The following is a 21,288-nucleotide window of genomic DNA, read 5'->3' on the forward strand; positions in this document are numbered from 1 at the left end:
GCATGTTGTTTAAAAAGGCAGAATAGTTATAATCGATCGATTATGTTCGTATTCAACGTGTGGAAACTAGGTTGGTTACATTCTATAGTTTGGCGCGCATGCGCAACGGATAATGAGTGAATGAAATAAAGTTTTATTCGAAGCGTTCATTCAATTTAAATTCATCCACCATTTTGTTTTCCGTGGAAAAAGTCGTGAAACGTGAACAAATCAAGAAATCTTCGTTTATCCGTGGTGAAATATTACGAAATACTAATTAAAATGTGTATTTAGTTCGGACGTGACATTGATTGGGTTAACATCTTAGTTTTATCTGCACTAACGTGCTATAGCGGTGATAATGTAAGTTCCCCTACGTGTTTTTTGAGGACGTCCCCGCCTCGCCATATTCATTTTTTCATCCACGTAACGAGTGATTCTGGCGAATTCAGTATTGTATTACTCTTTGCAGTGATGTGCTGTTGAAGATTGTGCTTGTTATGGTGACAACGGCTTCTCTCAGCGGGCAAGATGTCGAAGGAAATCGCGGAGGAGTATGCGTCGAGCTTGTCGGATCTGACGGTGAACAGCAAGCCCCTCATCAACATGCTCACGATCCTAGCTGAGGAGAACATCGAGCACGCCGGGGTGATAGTTGAAACTGTGGAGAAGCATTTGGAGAAGGTGAATTTGCATTTTTAATGTTTCGGGAGTGGCAGGTGCCTGGATAAGTGCCACGGTGTCACGTGATGTAGGGAAAGTGTCTGATGCGATACCAGTTGGCGGCGCATATGTTTGTTGCGTGTTGTCTGCCAATGGAAAGGAGCACTGACTCGTGTAAATGTCCTTAAACTGAACAGGTATCTCCTGAGTTGATCAAGTTTTATAGTAGTCTGCATTATTGCATTGATATTTTGTTATCTTAGCATGATTTAACGTAAATACGATTCTTGTTTATTTTTAAGCTTACATTCTGTTCTAAATAACATGCTATCTACTTCAATTTAAACTCCAGCCAAATCTTTAACTGTTCTGTTTAACATTTTAGTCAAAAATTTAGTTAAATATCTACAGATAGAATTCATTAGTATTTGTACCACACATAAATAAATTGCCTCTAACATAATGCACTAAATATTATGATTATAGATAATATTTTGTCCAACAGAAGTCTTGTACATTATTTATAGATTTTCAATTTAACATAGATGGAGATACCTGTTCTGCCACTGAATGCCCTTATATAAATGCCTTGATTGGTGTGTAACTAAAATAAAACCAGTCCACAAGTTTATTCCAGCTGTAACTATATGAAACCATTTTGTTACCGTTACAATAAACAGATTATCAAAACTGAGTTCTTCCTTATTTATTTTTCATGTGCAAATTAAATTTTTGCTTAAACAAACTCTTGTCTTATTCTTACCTACACCACAATAATACCATCATATACAAGCACATTTTGAAAATACTAAACCTGTATCATAATTAATTATAAGGAAAAAACTCGATATTTGGTTGTGAAGGGGTCCCAACCTTGAGCATCCATAGACGGGGAAATAGTGGGACTAGAAAGTGTTTTTCTCCATACAGGTCCACCCGGACATCAAGCTCCCCGTCCTCTATTTAGTGGACTCCATCATCAAGAATGTCGGTGGTGCTTACACGTCTAAGTTTTCGGAGAAAATCGTCAATATGTTTACTAGGACTTTCAAACAGGTAACTACCAATTTCACTATCATATTATTTCTTATATTGTATTATTCGTGTTGCCAAGAATCTTACAAAGGAGTTGTAAATGTTACAGGTGGACGAGAAGACTCGTTCTCAGATGTTCAAGCTGCGGGAGACGTGGCACGACGTGTTTCCTGCAACAAAGCTGTACCAGCTGGATGTTAAAGTGAACCTCATAGACCCGGCGTGGCCGATACAGGCCCAGCCGCAGCCGTCCAACATCCATGTAAATCCAAATTATCTGAAAAAGGTGTTTTTTAAGTTATTTTTCGTTTGTCTGTTAAGTTTTAGATGCTTTGTACTGCATGCTTTCCTGGTGATCACCAGATTATTTACGCTCTACATCTTGATACTACGCATAGATATGACTCATTAGTTACTACCCTATTAGAGTAGTTACAATACTGCTCTGTATGTATGTATGTAGTGTTCTTCTATCACATTTGACCACAAACCTCACAAATTTGAAATTATCAGTAGCTAGAATTGCTAGCTGAATTTTACCACCCCTTGCCTATACCCATCATCATCATCAGCCAATAGCAGTCCACTGCAGGAGACCTACCCACCTATACCCAGCACCGAAACCCTCATTCTAACCACCCATCCCTTCGCAGCCTGTGGCCACCACCTCATCAGTGCCAGTCCTGACCCCCGAGGAGGAGAAGATGCGCGCGGTGCTGGCTCGGAAGGAGCAGGAGCTGCTGATGCTGCAGCGCAAGAAGGTGGAGATGGAGCTGGAGCAGGCGCGCCGGCAGTGCGAGCTGGCTGAGAAGGGGGTTCATATGGTGAGTGTATATACCTACTGTTTGTTTGATGGTCAAAGTCAAAGGCATTTATTTGCTATACGGTCGGACGGTCGAATGGTGTAGTGGTTAGTGGCCCTGACTGTTATATTTATGTATCTATCTTTGTATTTGTGTAGATGTATCAGCTGTCCGATACCCATATCACAGGTTCCGCCTAGCTTGGGGTCGGAAGGCCGTGTGTGACATGTCCCCACATATTTATTTATTTTCTTTTTTTATGTAAGTACTGAAAAACTTACTTATTCCCAATCTCCGCTGGGGAGCAAAGGGGCGATGTGAAGCTATGTACGATTTTGAGCCAGCTATAAAAAGAGATGCCCAACAGTGGGCGACAGAGGGCTGATGTTGATGATGAGCCAAAAAAGGCAAAGGCTCTATTTTCTTTCTAGGTGTAAAATTTGCAATCAACAGTATTGTAGTGTACCGTTACCGTTGCTATAGTGTTTGACCTACTTGACTAGCCTTATCTAATCCAGTGTTGTCGACGTACATTAGTATCTATTATATTTTATAGTAACGTCAGATATTTATGTATCGTTTTCATTTCATTAGCTGACTTAAACCATTGTAGAGTGCGACAAACTTATCTGTTCCGGTGAGAGCAAACTTAATTGATCCAAATCTCATTATTTACTAATGAATTATATATTGATATTGATATAGATTAGATGGGTTTATTGAAACCACAAGAGTGAATTACCACTACCGGCAAACTTAAAATCTTATATAATGAAGAAATATTACACATTTACGTGAGCTGTCACCGGAACAGATAAGTTTGTGGCACTATACAGCTATTGTCCATGAACATATTTTAAAGCACCGTGTGAAGGGACATAAAACCACTTCTACATAATGTTTAAAGTATAACACAATACTGTTTTGTATTTCTTGATGATACACTGTTGGATACACGTATGAACTGAAATAGAAACACGTTCAGCATATTTCTAAACATAATTTCCTGTTGAATATCGATTTTCCTGGTAGTTTGTTGTTAGGGAATTTTATTATCGATACCGTAGTTATAAATTGTATCCTAATATTCGTTGAGTTATTGTTTATTTGACATTACAAAGTAATTTAAACATTAAAAACTAATTAAGGTGTATTTTAGTTTAGTAATTGGCAGCAAGAAATTATTTTCATTAGCTTATTAGTTATTAATTACTTACAATAAGGTTTATGGTCAAGTTAATAATAGAAATGCTTCATACTTAAATAAATACATATGTGCTTAATGCATTATAAAGAGAATATAGTTTACGTGCTAAATTAATTGATAGAATTGAATAATTCGTATGAACTTAAATTGAGCGGGCAACTTAATTCCGAAATTGCACAACGATTCTCCGCATTGTATAGGAAGTACAAAATGCATTAAACATTGAGATTCACTTGGTTTCCTATAAAATAATGTCGTTGATAAAAGTGGTTGCAGTTGAGTGGGTTTTTTTCTTTAACAAAACAAGTTTATTGCTCTGAATCACCTTGGAGAAAGTGAAAGCCGCTTTAAAAGGTTTTTTTTTATTTGTTCATGTGGTGGACATAATATCTTGGAAATCAGCCTGATTTTTATTGTTATAAATTCTAAAATTAATTAATAATTAATCTAAAATTATTTTAAGACGAGACCTATTAGCTATAGATTGCGATAGCCTGTAGATTAAGAAACAACCTCTTGTACCTGCCATATCGGTATAATTATTAATTCACTATCTATCACACTTCGATACATCTAATCTAAAATCAACATAATTATCGTGAATGTTTTACAAATAGACTAGGCACGTACGGCCCCTTAACGCGTGAAGGTTTATTGATTTCAGCCACTCAAACTCACATGTGTGAGACATTTGTGTGTCGTTACAATAATTACTGTATTGGATGGTATGACTAAGTACAGAGTGGTATGACTAAGTCAAAGACAACACATACATAACAATTTCTACCGACCACCCTATAAGTATTCACTATTGGTTCAAGTGACCCAACAAAGTATCTGGACTGAAGTCACCCCCTTTCGGCTTTCAATACCGTTAAATTATTCAATAGTATTATGAGTAACAGTACATTATGTACCTATAATCATCTTCTACCAATCATAGTCATAGTCTACGGATAAGAATTTGGCCAACAAACTCCAGAGCCAAATCAATACCTGATAACCTAACTTCCCTGCCAAACCCCTTCTACCATGATAGCCATCTAACCCCGCACTCTTGTCACCAGACGGCGCCGCTAGTCCCTCTCTCGGGCTACCAGGTGCCCATGGCGATGGTGAACCCGCACGTGTCCCCGGCCCTGGGGGCACTGGGCACTCCGCTCGTGACCCACGCGGCTGTAGTGGGTGAAAGCGGTGGTGGTGTGCCGGTGAAACAGAGGCTCGGACCGGTGAGTGCAATTTGAGATTGTTTATTTTGTGTTGTGTATGTGTGTTTTTTTTTATAACAGTATGTATGGAATATGTCTTCCAAGTATGTATTTATAAACTTCGTCATGGTATAAAGTCGGGTTGCCCACTTACCCGACAACTCTCTCAGCATAAGCTTGTTTGTGTTGGGGTCCACCAACCCGCACTAGGCCTGCGTGGTGGACTAGGCCTAAAACCCTTCATTGGAACGTGACCCAGCAGCGGGGACGTCACGTTATGGGTTGTGATGATCATGATGACTACTAGAGAGTGGTATCGTGGGACGCCATCCTGTCTGCTTTACCGGACCTTAGATCTCGGAGATGTAATGGGATATGTGACGAGTAGTAGTTGTATGACAAAGGTCAGAGTGCTATGCCGCTCTTTGGGCGAGGCCTATATCTAGAATTCGACAATGATTGGGTAATGGTGAAAAAAGTTTATTGAAGCTGTGCCTAATTTTTCAAAATATTGATAGTCTCCCCTGTAGCTTCAACCGTAAGTACCAACTTTGAAGCCCTTTTACGTTTTCTACCCTGTATGTACGATTTCATGAAAACAGGTATCTGCTACCTATTATTTTGGCAATTTACCGCTTCACGGACTTAACGCAAATCTATTGTGTAATGTATAATTTCATTTGTAATGAAGACGGACCATTATTTCATCACAAGGCCGAAATTTTGTATATTTTGGTTGTACTAATATATCGTCTACTAGCTTTTCCACGCACACAAAATATTAATATCGGATGCATATTTAGAGCCCCTTAAATATGACTACGATAATTTAGATTGAAGAGTATGGACATAAACAAATGAAAGTATAATTTCGTGACACTATTGTACTCGTAGATGTTGTTGTATCATTGTTACATAATAATTTCTCTCATTATTATTCTGATCTGATGTGACTGAACAGCAATCTATGCATGTTCAAAACCTTGATGGAATTTTAATTATGATTTTGCCACGGTTGAGTGCTACTGACGCCGTCTCTAACCAGTTTTGTTTTAACTGATAACGTCGATTAACATGCAAATTATTCGTAGCAGACAAGACTCACGCTACATAGGTACTTTTTATCCGTACTGTAGATATTTCGAGTAGGTACACTTTTTTATGAATACCAAATTTGCAGTTCGCAATATCTTGATTTAATGGAATTGCAAGGTGTATTGAAGAAAAATTTAATCTTAATCATACGGTCACGGAAATATCGTGATAATAATATCCTAGAATCCTAGATCACGTAGCATCACGTCCGCTTATTTTACAGTTGTGACGTATGGTAATGGTATAGCGACTACTGTACTAGTCGTCTCAGTGTATAGATACGATGGTAACAGGTCGCTTACTGTAACTGTTTTCACTTTGTATCGTTAGGTTAAAAAATCGTAATCAATTTATATTTAGCATCAGAAATTATGTGTCAATTAAGTCTCAGCCCAGATTTACTGCTACATGCCAAATTTTAACTCCACAGACCACTGGTCTTGTTGTTTAGTATCCTCAGCAGCTGTTAGACTCAATACTACACAGAAATTGTGCGGCCGTCTATAGGCTGTATAATGTATAATACACTACATTCGTTGTACCCTCCGCCAGCGCATCATCAGTGTGGTTTGTTTCAGCCGGTGGCGAAGGCGACGGGCCGCATCGCGCCGGTGAGCGCCGCCATGCTGGTCCCCCGCCGCGACCCCCGCCTCGCGCGCGCGCCCCCCGCACCACCCGCGACCCCCGCACCCCCAGCCATCGCCCCCAACGTCTTCGACATCAAACCACTCGACAAACCCAAGAGGAAGAACTTCGTCACCATAGACGTCAGACCCGAACACGTTCCGCCGAGAAAACGACCGGAGAGAAGAGACCCGAGGTTGGAGAAAAAGAAAGATGTCGACGAACGCAAACGACAAGACAAAGAGAAGAGACTAGCTAAGAAACTTGAAGAGGAAAAGCAGGAGAGAAATAAAAAGCTGCAGGAGAAACTGAAGGAGGAGGAGAAAGAGGAAAAGATGAAGCTGGAGATCGATGCGAATAACTTCGACATCAAGTCGTCGCCCAAAAACAATGTCGATGACTACATCAATCGGCTACAAATAGACCATAAAAAGATCAGCAAACTGCCGCCGATACCTAAACTGAGCAGAAACGACGACTCGTCCAAAACCAAGGACGAAGTGCCGTCGCCTGTGAAAAAACGCAAAGAGGCGGCGCGAGCTGAACGAAAGAAAAAACCTCGCGACGGACAAAACTCCGAAAGCTCCCCAGAAAAGAAGGCCAAAGCCAAAGAGGCCAAAGAAACGCGTAAGAAACAAAAAGAACAACCCATGGACGTCGACAAACCGGATCCAGAAGTCGTGTCGTTCAAGGAACTCAAGAACTATCACAAGGAACGCTATCGCCGCAACAGAGACAAGTCGGAAAGCCCCGAGAAAATCCCCGAAGCGACCCAAGATACCCCGGCCCCAGACAAACAGACATCAAGTAAGATATCACACTATGTTAGACACCGTACCAACGGGTAAAAGTATTATATAACTATTGAAAACAATAAAAAACGAGAGTTCTAGTCCTATCTGTGATAATAGATATAAGTAGGCAAACACTGTTGTGTGACAATAAAATGTTTTTCAACTGTTGGAGAGTTATTCATATTGAATGTTCGACGGTCTTTGTACCCCTTATTTCTTACAAGAACATGCACACAAGTTTTGATATCAAACAGTAATTTAATCAATTTGTCTCTTGAAAAAGTAGTAATTTGATAGTAAAATTCCATTGTAAATTTTCAAGAATCTTTGTGAGGGGTTTTTTATAACTTGGACAAATTGGGAGTGATATTTTTGAGTGAAAATTGCACTAAGGGTGTGTGCTATGTGTTTGCACAATTATACTTCATTTGGCACAAAGGAGATGGTAACTGCAGGCGATCATTACATTAGATAATTACAAGGTTCTTGCAACTTCTCGTTTGTTCTGAATAAATTTAATTTTAAGTTGGTGCCATATTTTATGAGATGCTGCGCGTTTTTAGATTAGGAAGTTTCTATCGATCACTCATGATGACTTAACGTTACTGAAATGTTTTTTTGATTACCTACATAAAATGGTACAAAGATTCACACATTATATCTTAGAAAAGGATTTAGAAGATTTAGTAAGTAACTGAATCATATCGATAAAGTTACAAAACGTGACCTCGATACTACATGCAATGCTGTTTTCCGGAAAGCTTCAAGACCACAATATCCACAGTCATAATTTTACATGAAAAATGAATTCCATCGACTCTACAAGATGAAAGCTGAAGAAAACGGAGTGATGAAGATAACGGATAATTACCTACTTATCTACCACATTATCTACTTCAGTGTTTATTGTGGTAAGACATGAGTAGTTACGTAGCAATTCGTCCAAAATAGATATAAAGACCGAGACACAAAACTGTCTTGCGTCATGGTAACATCGTTAAGTTAGTACAGGAAGTATTTACTTGTTATTTAGGTATTATTATTTACTTTGACGACCGAATGGCGTAGTGGTTAGTGACCCTGACTACTGAGCCGAAGGTCCCGGGTTCGATTCCCGGCTGGGGCAGATATTTGTTTAAACACAGATATTTGTTCTCGGGTCTTGGGTGTTGATATTTATATTTAGTATCTATCTATCTATGTATTTGTGTAGATATATCAGCTGTCCGACACCCATAACACAGGTTCTACCTAGCTTGGGGTCGGATGGCCGTGTGTGAAATGTCCCCACATATTATTAATTATTATTTACTGATTTTATTTATTTATTTCACATAATAAATAAAATTACACGCTAAAGACCGGTATGGCGCTACATATGGGTCAATATTTGACTTGGTTAGCGAGGATGGTAACGTTTTCTTCGAGTCTATATTTTATCCTGAGTACCTACTTAATTTCAATCTCTTTCTTCATACTTATAGTTACCGTAATTTATTTTTTCTATGGTTTTCATATAAGGTCCAGAGGGCAGAGGTGGTAACCCCACGACTATCTCTCAATCCATGTCAATTTGCTTTGTTTATTTTTTAGCATGTCGACTTTGTTAATTCCTTTTAGCTACAACTTTCATTGCCTATTTGAAATTATATTAGATTTCGTTTTTATAAAATGAAGTTATGACACTCCCATGAGAAGCACCACATTCCAAATAATAGAGGATCAATATCGGTCCACCCATAGAATTCAACAAATACAGTCGAATTGAAAACCTTTATGAAGTTATTTTTGGGTATGAGAGTGGTTTCAAAAATGTTATAATCTAGTCCACCATCACTTGCTTTTACATTACGTTAATCTTTTATAACAATTCTTATTTCTTTTTCCAAGAAGTAGTGCCTCTCCATCATTGGAGGTTGGCAGTCAGCCCTTTGCAGCTCTATTCTTGGCCAGTTTAAATATTCCACGGTTTTAGCGTCAGCGCACACCGAACTGCAAAATGCTCGCGCATGGTCGAGCAAACTTTAGAACGCATACTCGAACATTTACTAGAAAGCTCGAGCATGGTCGAGCATCAAGTTGGGACGTGTATTCAATTTTGAAATGTATGGAATTATCATAAGATTAATTTTTCAATGATTTCACAATATGCTCTGCTCTGCTCTGCTCTTGGTGTGCGCTGAGCCTTACACTGATTCTTATTTCTGATTGGTTTAATGTTTAATTTATACTAAACTTCACACTTGAGCATTATCAACTTATGTTCGGGTATTTCTTTCACCTCAGGGAACTTTGTACGCACTGATTGTATTATACAATTTCTGTGTCTGTGCATTACCTAAAGGTACCTAGTTTCCTTATCATTTCGAAGAGTAGTAATGTCATTCGTAAGGCAAATGGATTAGGCTGTTTTGAAGTGACTAAACATAGCTACGTACGTAGCTAGTACCTAGGTTACAAGAACACCTACACATTTGTCATAGTTATTTGTTTTCCAAGAAGGTGATGACATCATAGTATGCATATGTATAGCATGTGTTATCAACTTATCAAGTTTTATATCTATCAATTACTGTTTGGATGGCTATCCAAACCTATACTTCAACAGAAATACTTTACCGGCTGGTACAGTATTTCTGTTGAAGTATACTGACTGTTTAATTATTAGGCTATTATGGCTAAACTGTAAGCTAAACTTAAGTTAGTGTGTGACAAATTCACAGGATGTTTGAGGTGAAAAGGGTTATTGTAAGCCGAAAGGGTCGATCATCAAAAAATATTTGTAATTAATTTTAAGTCTAACAAATCTCTTAAATATTAAGAACTGAGTCAAAATTTAAGAGTTATCCTAACTACAAGAATAGATTCCTAGGTACTAAAGAAAGTAATGTCCTTCAGTTTATTTAGAAGAAAAGGCGAGTAGAATTAGCAGTTTCGTGACCCACTTTTGGCTTATATTGCCATTTCTGCCTCACCCTTTAGACATAATGAAAAGAAATGGTAAGTTTATCCAAAATTATAATAATAAAATCAATTAGGTAGGTTATAAAAAACGAATTGAGTTGTTGCAAGAACGTTAGGCACTGGTAAACGGGACTGGAGCTCCAAACAGGTAACAAGGTGAAAAAAAAAACAAAGGGTTTTAACCCTAGTGCTGCATAAACATACAGATTCGTTTGCAGATATACCAGGGGTGGTGGAAAGCAAGGATGTTGACTTGCGAGTGTTGGCGCCCATCGAGGCCAAGGCTTCGCCCGTCGCGCAGAAACGACCTTCCACCGAGGGCCAAGAGAGCAAAACTAAGAAGACCAAGCTTGATAAGTTTGATATGTACGTTTCTTATTCCTATGTTGTCCTAGTACCTACCTATTTTCTCCTCATGTTGTTCGTTGCTCGTTTTAAAGTTCTTCAAAAGTGTAATATTACTGGAATTATCGATTCTTTGACTTTGTTCAATTCATTGTTATTTTTTTCACCACTTTCTATTGTGAAATACCATCTGTTAGCTTTTACTAGCAACTGACTACCTGAAGGTCTCCCTGCCCTTACGTTATTATCCTACTCTTCTCATTACCTGTACTATACTATGCTTTTACTAATTCGCTGTCAAACCAAACTAAACCCTAAACTGATGACTAGAACCTCCAATTTCCGTTGCAGACTGTTCGGAAACGAAGATGTGGACCTGAGGCAGTTGCCGCAAGTTGAAGAAGTTAAAGACACAGTCCCATTGGCTTCGGAGTCCCCTAAAGCCGATATAGATTCCAGGGCGATAAACTTAGAAGAGGATTCTGAGACTGTTGATTCGCCGCAAGCGTCGCCTAAAGGCAAGGATTGGACGGAGGTGAAGAAGACTCCGGATGCCAAAGGCCTGTCCAAGTTGGACCAGGTCAGAGCGAAGTTGGCAGAAGCGACTAAACGGAAAGACCTGCTGGGAAGACCTTCGCTGTCTAAGTCACCAAGTGAGTATAGTTTTGAAGATCATTAGATTGGTGGGTTGTTAAACAATACGTTCGGAATGTAGGGCTAGGTCAAGAAGATGCATTTAGGGTTTCAATCATGATTCCACAATCTACAGTGTAAAACAGTATGACTTTCTTGAACCACACATAAAAGTAGCATAGGTACACAATATACACCTAACTTAGAGTCCCAATATCATTATCCATGTACTTTTCCAGGCCTAGAAAGAGAAAGAAGACGCACGATCAGCAACGCCGACGACACAGACCTGAGGACAGAGGGAGAGGACGAAGTCAACAAGGAGACCATCTCGCTCATACTCTCGCAGGCTAAGGAACATTTCAAGGACGGGAAAATGGACAAAAACCAGTACAACACTCTCATGTTCCAAGTCATGCAGCTTAACGAGAAACTGAAACTCAAGGAGGCGAAGCAGAGAGAGTCTCTAGAAATGTCCAAGAGGAAACTTCATAAAGTCAATGTAAGTGATGATGATATTGAACAGAACAGATTCGGTGATATAGATGAGAGGGTTACTCCAGCATTTATGGACACGCCTCCGAACAGTCAGGATGTGAAGCAAGGCATGCAGGACTTCGACATGCGAGTGGCCCCCGACGTGATGGAAGGCCCGATGCCTCGCGGCATGCGGCCGCCGCTGCCCATGCCCCCTATGTTCCCTATGGGCCCTGCCCAAGGCCCATATCCACCCATGTGGCGCCCCATGAGGCCCAGAGGAGAAGACTTCAACGGCCCCAGAAGACCCCGTGGCCCTATGCCGCCATTCTTCAGAAATAAGTTCGATAAGAGGATCCCTAGACCGCAGTTCGAGCAGAGATTCGGTCCGCCGCTCATACAGCCTAAAGTAGGCATGTGTCAGGGGCCCAGTCCGCTAACTCCGTACCAAAGGGTCGAGTCGCCACCGCCGCTTGGAGCCCCTGGACAACTCATACCACAGACAGACTTTAGGGTTATTGAATACATAGACCAGGATCCCATGAAGACGATAGACATTGATGGCGTCCCGAGAGAGATCAGATTCTACGGGGAAACGGCAGTCATAATGCTGGACTGGGACGATCCGAGAGAAATCAAATTCTTGCCCGGAGCCAGAAGAATCACCTTTGATAACAAAGACTCTGTGGTCTTGGATTTCAACGATGAGTACAAGAAAGTGGAAATAGACGAGCAAGTGTTCGATATTCGCTTCGGCGCGCCGACCAGGGAGCTATACATTAACGGGAAGTGGTACGAATGTTTCTTCGGAGCGCCGCCAGTGGCTTTACTCATCGAAGGCAAACCCAGAATGATCCAACTAGACGGACCTCCCCCGCAAGTAGACATCGGGAAAGTCAGACGCACGGACCTAATAGCTGGCAAAATAAACCTAATCGTAGACGCCCAACACATGTGCCCAGTCTTCCTCGACGGCAAAGCGCAGAAGTTCCTAATAAACAACCAATTCTTCAGCATCCGCTTCGCCGATTCCTTACGCACCGTGTTGATAAACGAAGTGCCGTTTAAGGTTGAGTTTGGGGGGTTGCCGAAGCCGATATTCATTGGGCAGACGAAGCATTTTATTCGCTTCTCTGTTCTCCCTAGGGGGGTTAAGCCGGGGCAGATAGAGATAGCGGGTATGGAGGGGTCGCTAGCGACGCCGGCGGGGGCCGCGGGGGTGAAGGCGGGCGCGGTGAGCGAGGGGGGAGAGGGAGAAGTGAAGGATGAAGTGATGGAGACGGATCAAGATGAGCCGAGTCGACCCGACAAGGTGCTGAGTCCCGACGGAGAGAGCAATCAAGGTTTGTACGCTTTTTATGTTACATAGCTATAGCAAAATATGTTGGATTAAGTAAAAGTTGCCTATAGCATAGCCCTCTCTAAAGTCCAATGTCTGCTGCTAATATTCAATTCTCTCGCCGTCATAAAACGATATTTATTTTGCTACCCAATCAGATCCATCTAAATTTGATTTGTTTCTGTTAAGTCTTATCTAGAATACAGCTATTATAATATTCCAAGCTAACATACCAAATATTTATCTTAATAAACACCCCCATTTCCCTGTTCCAGGTGGCCTAGACATGCTAGCCAGTGTGATGCCCTCAAGCATGGCTCCAGCCTCATCGTTCTCCGGCTACAGCATGGCCGAGCCCCTGTTCTCCAACCCCGGGGCTGGCATCCCGGGCTTGGAGCCCGAAGAGAAACCCTCCATACCCGTGCTAGGGAACATCAATGTGAATGATCTGTTTGCTAAGCTGATAGCTACGGGGATAGTGCAAGTGCCTAAAGAGGATGCAAAGGAGGTGAAAGAGGAAGTGAAAGTGAAAGCGAAGGAGGATAAGAGTGTGATTCATGTGGTGGATCTGATGAAACCGGAGACTTTGAGAGGGTGAGTGCTTTTGTTATATTTCATTACTAAGTAGGATTTTCTGGAGAACTGCAGAAAAAACTAACATATGGTATTTCATTACCTACCTAACATTCAATCCCCCTGTGTACAGATATGGCAACAGGAATAAAATCTAGGTGTCTGGCAAGTGTTCCAACTGCTTTTCGCTTCACTCACTCACTCACGGTACATAACATTATTTAGAATCTAGATTTGAAGGTTTTCACGCGATGTTTTCTCTCACTGTAAGAAAAGAACCTCTCGAATGTAAAGACTGTTATATTAATGTTATATTGTCCGTTACGACACCACAGTCCTTCTCAATATTTCAATACCATAACCCCTACTTCTCTACCTCCCTAGCAAGCAGCCGGGCCTAGTCTCCCGTCTATACGGCGGCATGCAGTGCAGCGGCTGCGGCGCGCGCTTCCTGCCCGAGCACACCGTGCGCTACTCGCAGCACCTCGACTGGCACTTCCGACAGAACAGGTATGAGGTCACCGCACATATATAAGCGTAACGTAAAGGGAGCGCCTCTGCCCTCTTTAGGTGGGTACTGACCAACTTTATGGACTGTAATGTAACATTCCCAGCCTCCTTGTCGAAGTTGCTTCTGCTAGGCAGCAACTTCGACAAGGAGGCTGCAAGGCGCATCCAACTGGGTTGGGCTGCATTCGGGAAACTTCGTCACATATTCTCCTCGGCCATTCCTCAGAGCCTGAAGACAAAAGTCTTCAACCGGTGCGTCCTGCCAGTGATAACGTATGGTGCAGAGACGTGGACACTGATGGTAGGACTGGTCCACCGATTTAAAGTCGCTCAGCGTGCTATGGAGAGAGCTATGCTTGGGGTTTCTCTGATGGATCGTATCAGAAATGAGGTTATCCGTCAGAGGACTAAGGTTACCGACATAGCTGTCAAAATATGCAAGCTGAAGTGGCAGTGGGCTGGTCATATCTGCCGAAGAACCGATAACCGTTGGGGTAGACGAGTTCTCGAGGTTCTCCACGAACAAGCAAACGTAGCGTGGGACGCCTTCCTTCCCGCTGGACTGACGACCTTAGGCGGGTGGCGGGTTGGGTGGATGAGGAAGGCCGAGGACCGAGTGTTGTAGAGAGTGTGACCTATGTCCAGCAGTGGATGATTATAGGCTGATGATGATAATGTTCTGTTTGTGATATTTTGCAGTTTCCCCTTTTCTTATACATAATTTCTCCCCTGCGAGGTAGTCCTGAAGAAATAACTCTTAGTAACAAGGCCGCCAATGGTACGATCTATGTTGTGCATTTCCTTCTGTAATGTTTGTCTTTCTGTGCAATAAAGAACTATGTATCTATCTATCTAGCTGAAAACCAGCGCTATGGTGTGGTATACCTAACATAGCATCACGCTGAGCTAGAACCCATTTCGATTTCGGCACCGGCAACAACATTCACGCCCATTTTTTTTTCTTTAACCTTTTTTGTTTGTAAACTTATGTGTTGTTTCTGTGTGTGCTAGAAATAAATGTTTTTTCTTTCTTTCTTTCTAACAGGCGCGAGCGGGACTCGGCGAGGCGCGCGCACTCCAGACGGTGGCATTATGATCTGAGGGACTGGCTGACGTATGAGGAGCTGGAGGATTTGGATGAGAGAGGTTAGTTATTGGTTTAAAAGAGTTTCATTTTGTTATATCTTAATATATCTAGGGCCTTTTCTTTAGAGATGCGTTGCCAGTAGACAGACTACCTACCTACCCACGTTTCTCGCGTAACGCAAACTGTGAACACTATCGGCAAACTGAACAGATATACCACTAACTGCTACGCTACTAGAGACAACCTCTAGGTTACACACTACACATACTATATTTAGCTTTGTACCTATTGTCGACAGTTATTAGAATCCGGTGCACTTATCATTATCACTATAAAAGTTTTTAAATTCTTATAATAATAACATGTATGTAACGGTTTTATATCACATATTTCAACCTTTATCCCCAACAGAAAAGAGCTGGTTTGAGACTGGCGGTTCAACAGAGACGGGCGTGGAACCGGCGGCCGAGACTCCCTCAGTCGCCGCCGGCGCGCCCGCCGACCGACATTGTGCTCTATGCGGAGACGCATTCGACCAGTTTTACAACGAAGACAAGGACGAGTGGCATCTCAGGAACTCTGTGCGCCATGAGGATAAGAACTATCATCCGTTGTGCTTCGATGATTATAAGGTATGTTTTGGGACCATGTTTAGGTTAATTTTGTGTGGATGAGGGCATCCTCATGGTCGACTTCTGGTCGACTTTTCTCGCTGTAGGGCATCTTTATCAACGTAGGCAAATGACACAATAGTGATTTGCGATGAATATAGCGATTTGATTCGTGGGACCTGGGTTATAGGGGCCATTACAGGCTGCACCAGAATCTTCGATAGTGGTTGTTTAATTTATCCTTTATACAAACTTGGTTACATCGCAGATTAAGTAGCATTAATTTTTAAATGTATATGTAGCTTCCATACGAGACCTCTATTAACTATTACTACAGAATCCTTCCGAAATTGAAATATACTTTATAATCCCACACATAAATAAACCCCACTAACCACCCATCCATCCCGCAGGCGTCCCTAGCGAAAGAAGAGCCGGAACCGGAACCTAAGACCGAAGACACAGCCACAGAGGAAGCTCCACCCGCCACAGACAAGGAAGAAGACGCCATAGAGATCAAAGATGCAGATGAAAGTTCACAGATGTCCGACACAGATGATGTGGAGGTCATTGAACCTGTGAAGGAGATTACTGAGGCTTTGGAGGTAAGTTGTTATAAAAGATAACTAAACTTTTCTGCGTGAGTTTAACATCGCCTATAAAGAACTGACACTATCTAAAATAGACAGCGCAGTCGGGCAGCTGATTATTAAACGTGATTGGACAAAAACCGCAAGGACCAGCATAGTCTTGTCTGGAATTGTTAGGGCGTAATAACAAGATTGGTCAATTACGCGCAAGTTGTCCCAACTGGCATACTAATGTAAACGTGGTATATGTAGAGCTATACTAGGAGTTTTCATAGTGGGAAAGGATTAGCCAGAATAGCATTGGGTTAAGTAGGATTCAAAGAATCAAAGAATAGTTTATTTCTTTCTACAAATTCAGTAACAAAGTAGTGACCAGAGCCTCACTTGTAAGTTAAAAGAATTAGGGTGCGCTGGCCCTATATTACATAGGTAAAGTTGATATGTCAGTGAAGGCTCCTTTCTTGCACTTCTATTGAGAGTTAACTGACCCTCTAATTCCCCCCACAGATAGACGAAGGCGAAGAGGACGATGTCATCTACAAGGCCGAGCCCGTGGAACAAGTGACCGTGGAGGACGCGGACACGGACGACGAGACGGCGGCCGAGCGCGCCGACAGGGACCAGCGACACCAGTTCGACTTGGTCAAGGTCAAGGTTGAGCCCGTTGATCCTGGTTAGTTGGCTTTTAATATTACTGTTGTTATATTACTACCAACCTGCAGCCAGCCTGGTGGAATAGGCAAGAACCCTTACTTCATTGGAAGGATACCCATGCCTCAGCAGTTGGGATGTGATGAGGATTATTTTATAAGTGCCTTCTGAATTAAGCTGATGACTTAGGCCACAAGCTCTTCAAACAGTTAGTTGGGATTACACAGAAGAAATAGTAGATTTCTGGTTTCTTTCCAACAAAAATTGTAGGTACAGATAGTAATGTGGTGCCGATCGATCGTATGGTAGATAGCTGTAGCTGTCTCTGAAGTCTAAAGTGTTGAAAATCTACTTTCGGTTTTGCCACCTACAAACTATAAGGGAATTCATAGTGAGGAAACTTAATATCCAAATAACAGCGAAGATCACTGTCCTTATTTTATAGGTCTTTACTTGTCACCATCACAATGTAAATCAGTCCTTATAGTTATAAATAACTCTTTCCTTCCACAGACGACGAGCCAGTCATCACAGCCGAAGAGGAAGCCGTCCGCACCGTGCCCGACGCCCCGTCCGCGTCCGTGCAGTCCTCCATCGACGGCAACCTGCAGCTCGAGGCCGCGCCCCCCGCGCCGCCCGCCTTCCCCGCCGGCGGCATCCGCATCAACATCACCAAGACCATCCCCACGCTCGTCACCGCCCCCGCCATAGACACCGCTCTAGAGGACATCAGTGTCGAGGATGAACCGCCGCCGCCCGGCGAAGAACCCGAGCTAGAGTATACGCTGAAGCCCCATCTAGAAGGCAAGGAGTTTAGCCGACAACCGCCCGTGCAAAGAGGCGCGGAGCTCTCAGGGTTGTGCTCAATTATGTGAGGTGTTTTGTAATTGTGATATTAGTTAAGGTGTTTTCGTTCGTCTTCTGTGTATATATAGGTAGTGTTAATTGTAATGTGTATATAAATAGGTTTTATTGAATTGGTTTTAGTGGTAGTGGTAGCGAATGCTACGTGGCATCACAATGTTACAATGGATATTGTATGATTTCTGATTTTGTTTTAGTAACTTGTTTTATTTAAATTAATTTACTTCAGTTTACGTTACCGTATTCGGATGGAGGATTGATTAGTCTGTTTGAATTAAATTTTAAGTTTTTTAAGACAAATTGATAGTGTATCAAAATACTTAGCTTTTGTTATTTTTAAGAATAGAATAAGATTTTCGGTGTTCATTTTATTTGTTTATGTACCTAAGTAAATTATCTGTAAATTCAACGAGACAAATCAAAAAATTATAAAATAAAAAATGAATAAAAATGTTACAAATATTATTGACTTTTCTCTTCACTAAGCTTAGATTAATCCTTTTTCTTTTTTCCTTTAATTTCAAGTGCCAATGTTGTAATCACAAACACTTATATTCTTTAGAAAATAAACTCGTTTTCTCTTTAAATTAAAGTTTTTGTTTTATTTATGAACCCCTACCACTTTTTATCAGGAGACAATATTTATTATAGGTAGCACCAGACTGTTCTATGTAAAGTTAAGTATTTAACTAACTAGACATTACTATAGTTAAAGTAAAACAGCAACAAGTTTATTTAATAAGATTATGAATATATAACTAATACAATTTAACACAAAACTTACAAACTAGACAAAATTGAATAGGCACTAATAACTAACTAATAATAGTTAAAGTTCCATCTAAGTTAGTAAAAAAAACTTCAATAGGGGAAATACCTAGGCTAAACAAATTAAGTCACTCTGAAACAATCAATAGGCATTTATTTACATAACTACAGAATTCTTACAACCTAACCTACATGTCACAATTATGTGGCCATCTCGGGAACGGCAACGTGTCCTTGATATTATTGACACTGCAGACAACTTGCAGCAGTCTCTCCAGCCCTAGACCGAAGCCCCCGGTGGGGATGTTGCCAAACTTCCTCAGCTCCAAGTACCAGTTCAGGGCCGCTGACGGTAGTTTCTGCTTCAGCTTTTCATAGTCGTCCTCTCTGAGGCTGCCTCCAACTACTTCTCCTGTTATTGGGGTTAGGAGGTCTAGTGCTTCTACCTGAAAAAAGGATAAGTATGTTAGCATACAAATGAAAACAATTTAAGGATATACCTACTGTTATGTGTTTGGATACTTTTGAAGAGTCAATTAAGTTTACCTTTGAGATATCATCTTCACATTCTTTCATGTAAAATGATTTGAGGTTCTTTGGCCATCTGACAACAAACACTGGTGTTCCATTACAATACTCCACTAAAGCCAACTCTTGTTCTTTGTTGATTCCCTCCTCAGTCACATCTAAATGCTTCTTCTCTAGAATATTCCGTGCTTCATCATAGCTTAGTGTAATGAACTGTTTGTCTATCCACAGTGGAGGACTGGCATTGGCTTTGTCTATTATAAATAAGTCAGCCTCATTACTATTTCTTGTTTGCACTAATACATGCTTGAGTAACCCCTCAATAAGGTCTTGTAGCTGATCTAGACTGTCACAGAAAGCTGCTTCTGCCTCCAGCATGTAGAACTCAGATAAATGCAGACGAGACCTGGAGTTTTCAGCTCTAAAGGTGGGGCCCAAAGTATACACATTTCCCATACCCCTGCATACAGCTTCTAAATGCAACTGCCCTGATACTGACAGGAAAGTCTTTGACCCAAAATATGCAGAATCTGTGTCTTTCCCTTCTTGCATCATAGCTTTGACTGTGGCGGTGCTGTCGGGCTGCACCTTGAACACTTCGCCAGCTCCTTCACAGTCATTGGAGGTGAGGATTGGAGTGTTGATGTGTATGTACTTGTGAGCGGCAAAGTAATCATGTATGTGCCTTGTTACAGAGTTCCTGACCCTCAGTATGGCAGAGATGTAATTAGTGCGAGATCGTAGATGCAGAAACTGCCTCATATACTCTGGAGGATGCACAGTTCTGGGGTTGAACGGGTATCCGTCTAAAACCACGCATTCTCCTAACACTTTAACTTTGTTGGCTACAAGTTCCACTTGTCCTTTAGGGGTTTTCGATAGTATTCCGGAGACGTGCACTGAGCTGCCGTAGGTGAGGGCGTCGGTCTTGAGGTCCTTGGGGATGACGACCTGCAGTCGCTGCGCGCACGATCCGTCGCTGACGTCGGCGAAGACTACGCCTTTCATTACCCTGAGGTTCCTCACCCAGCCCTGAAATTTAAGTTAAAGGTATAAAGTATATTCTACCATCAGACTGATAAGTATCAGGAAGCTGTAGTTAAGAATTATGAAGATACCTTAACTTCTGTATCATCGCCGATGTTTGGCTTCTCTAATACCGAAGATATAACGCTGTAATTTCTAAAGCAAACGCTTTTAATATTGGAGACTTTGAACCAGGCTTGTGGGAATCTAGTAACAGCATTTTTAAACCACATATTTGTTATAAATATTGTTTTTCTTTGATAAATTATTAACCTTGCATTTCAAAATCCGTGTATTATTTACAAAACTAAACTGACATCTGAATTTGACCAAAAATACTCTGTACATCTGACAGATGGATGACATCTTGCTGAGTTAATTTTGTTTCATTATTCTGAGCGTAATCATCATCGATAGTATAAAATTTGAGAAAGCTAACGGTATGCCGTGCAAAGAGTAGTACCTAGTAGGGCAGTAAGTATATAGTACCTATTGCACTATTTTTAAAATCTTGTAAAGAATGTGTATAATGAGAAAATGACAAAAGTTGATCAGAATGTCCAGTTTTGACCTGCCTGCTTTTGATTATAAAGCTGCCTGCCACCTGAATTATTTAGGCCAGAGAGACTTGCTAGTTTAAATAAGTTATACGTAGTTATAGTAATTGAAAAGCCAACGATTGTCCATTCGCCATTGCCCCCTAAAATATTTGTAGCCCACCTAGATTCTACTATGTCTTATGATTATGATTCTTATGAATGATGCCTCTGATGGCCTAATATATTCCTTTCCTCACATTCACAGAGAAAAGTTTAGTGCATGGGCGTTTCGTCGTCCTCAGTGTAGAAATGTAGAAATAAGAGATCCATGGTGTCCAGTCCATGATCTCGCGACGACTTGACTTACTGACTTAG

The 21,288-nt window shown here is 41.2% G+C and overlaps 2 protein-coding genes across 2 annotated transcripts; one reads left to right on the forward strand and one right to left on the reverse strand.

The window, feature by feature from the left end:
• The first annotated feature begins 148 nt into the window (after positions 1-148).
• On the forward strand, positions 149-18,514 carry LOC105381403 (pre-mRNA cleavage complex 2 protein Pcf11). The gene is made up of 17 exons (XM_048625262.1): positions 149-342; positions 452-663; positions 1,573-1,698; positions 1,787-1,963; positions 2,331-2,501; positions 4,755-4,916; positions 6,569-7,421; positions 10,591-10,738; positions 11,069-11,370; positions 11,590-13,170; positions 13,442-13,760; positions 14,124-14,249; positions 15,295-15,395; positions 15,748-15,968; positions 16,361-16,552; positions 17,045-17,210; positions 17,702-18,514. The coding sequence occupies exons 2-17, from the start codon at positions 511-513 to the stop codon at positions 18,061-18,063; spliced, it is 5,160 nt and encodes a 1,719-aa protein (XP_048481219.1). The 5' UTR covers positions 149-342; positions 452-510; the 3' UTR covers positions 18,064-18,514.
• A 443-nt stretch (positions 18,515-18,957) lies between these two features.
• Positions 18,958-20,684, reverse strand: LOC105381385 (probable asparagine--tRNA ligase, mitochondrial). Its single transcript, XM_011551100.3, has 3 exons — positions 20,467-20,684; positions 19,367-20,380; positions 18,958-19,266 (listed from the first exon to the last, which is right to left on the reverse strand). The coding sequence occupies exons 1-3, from the start codon at positions 20,605-20,607 to the stop codon at positions 19,009-19,011; spliced, it is 1,413 nt and encodes a 470-aa protein (XP_011549402.3). The 5' UTR covers positions 20,608-20,684; the 3' UTR covers positions 18,958-19,008.
• Between the last annotated feature and the right edge of the window lie 604 nt (positions 20,685-21,288).

This window comes from Plutella xylostella, chromosome 14, assembly GCF_932276165.1.
Source record: "Plutella xylostella chromosome 14, ilPluXylo3.1, whole genome shotgun sequence".
Taxonomy (NCBI): domain Eukaryota; kingdom Metazoa; phylum Arthropoda; class Insecta; order Lepidoptera; family Plutellidae; genus Plutella; species Plutella xylostella.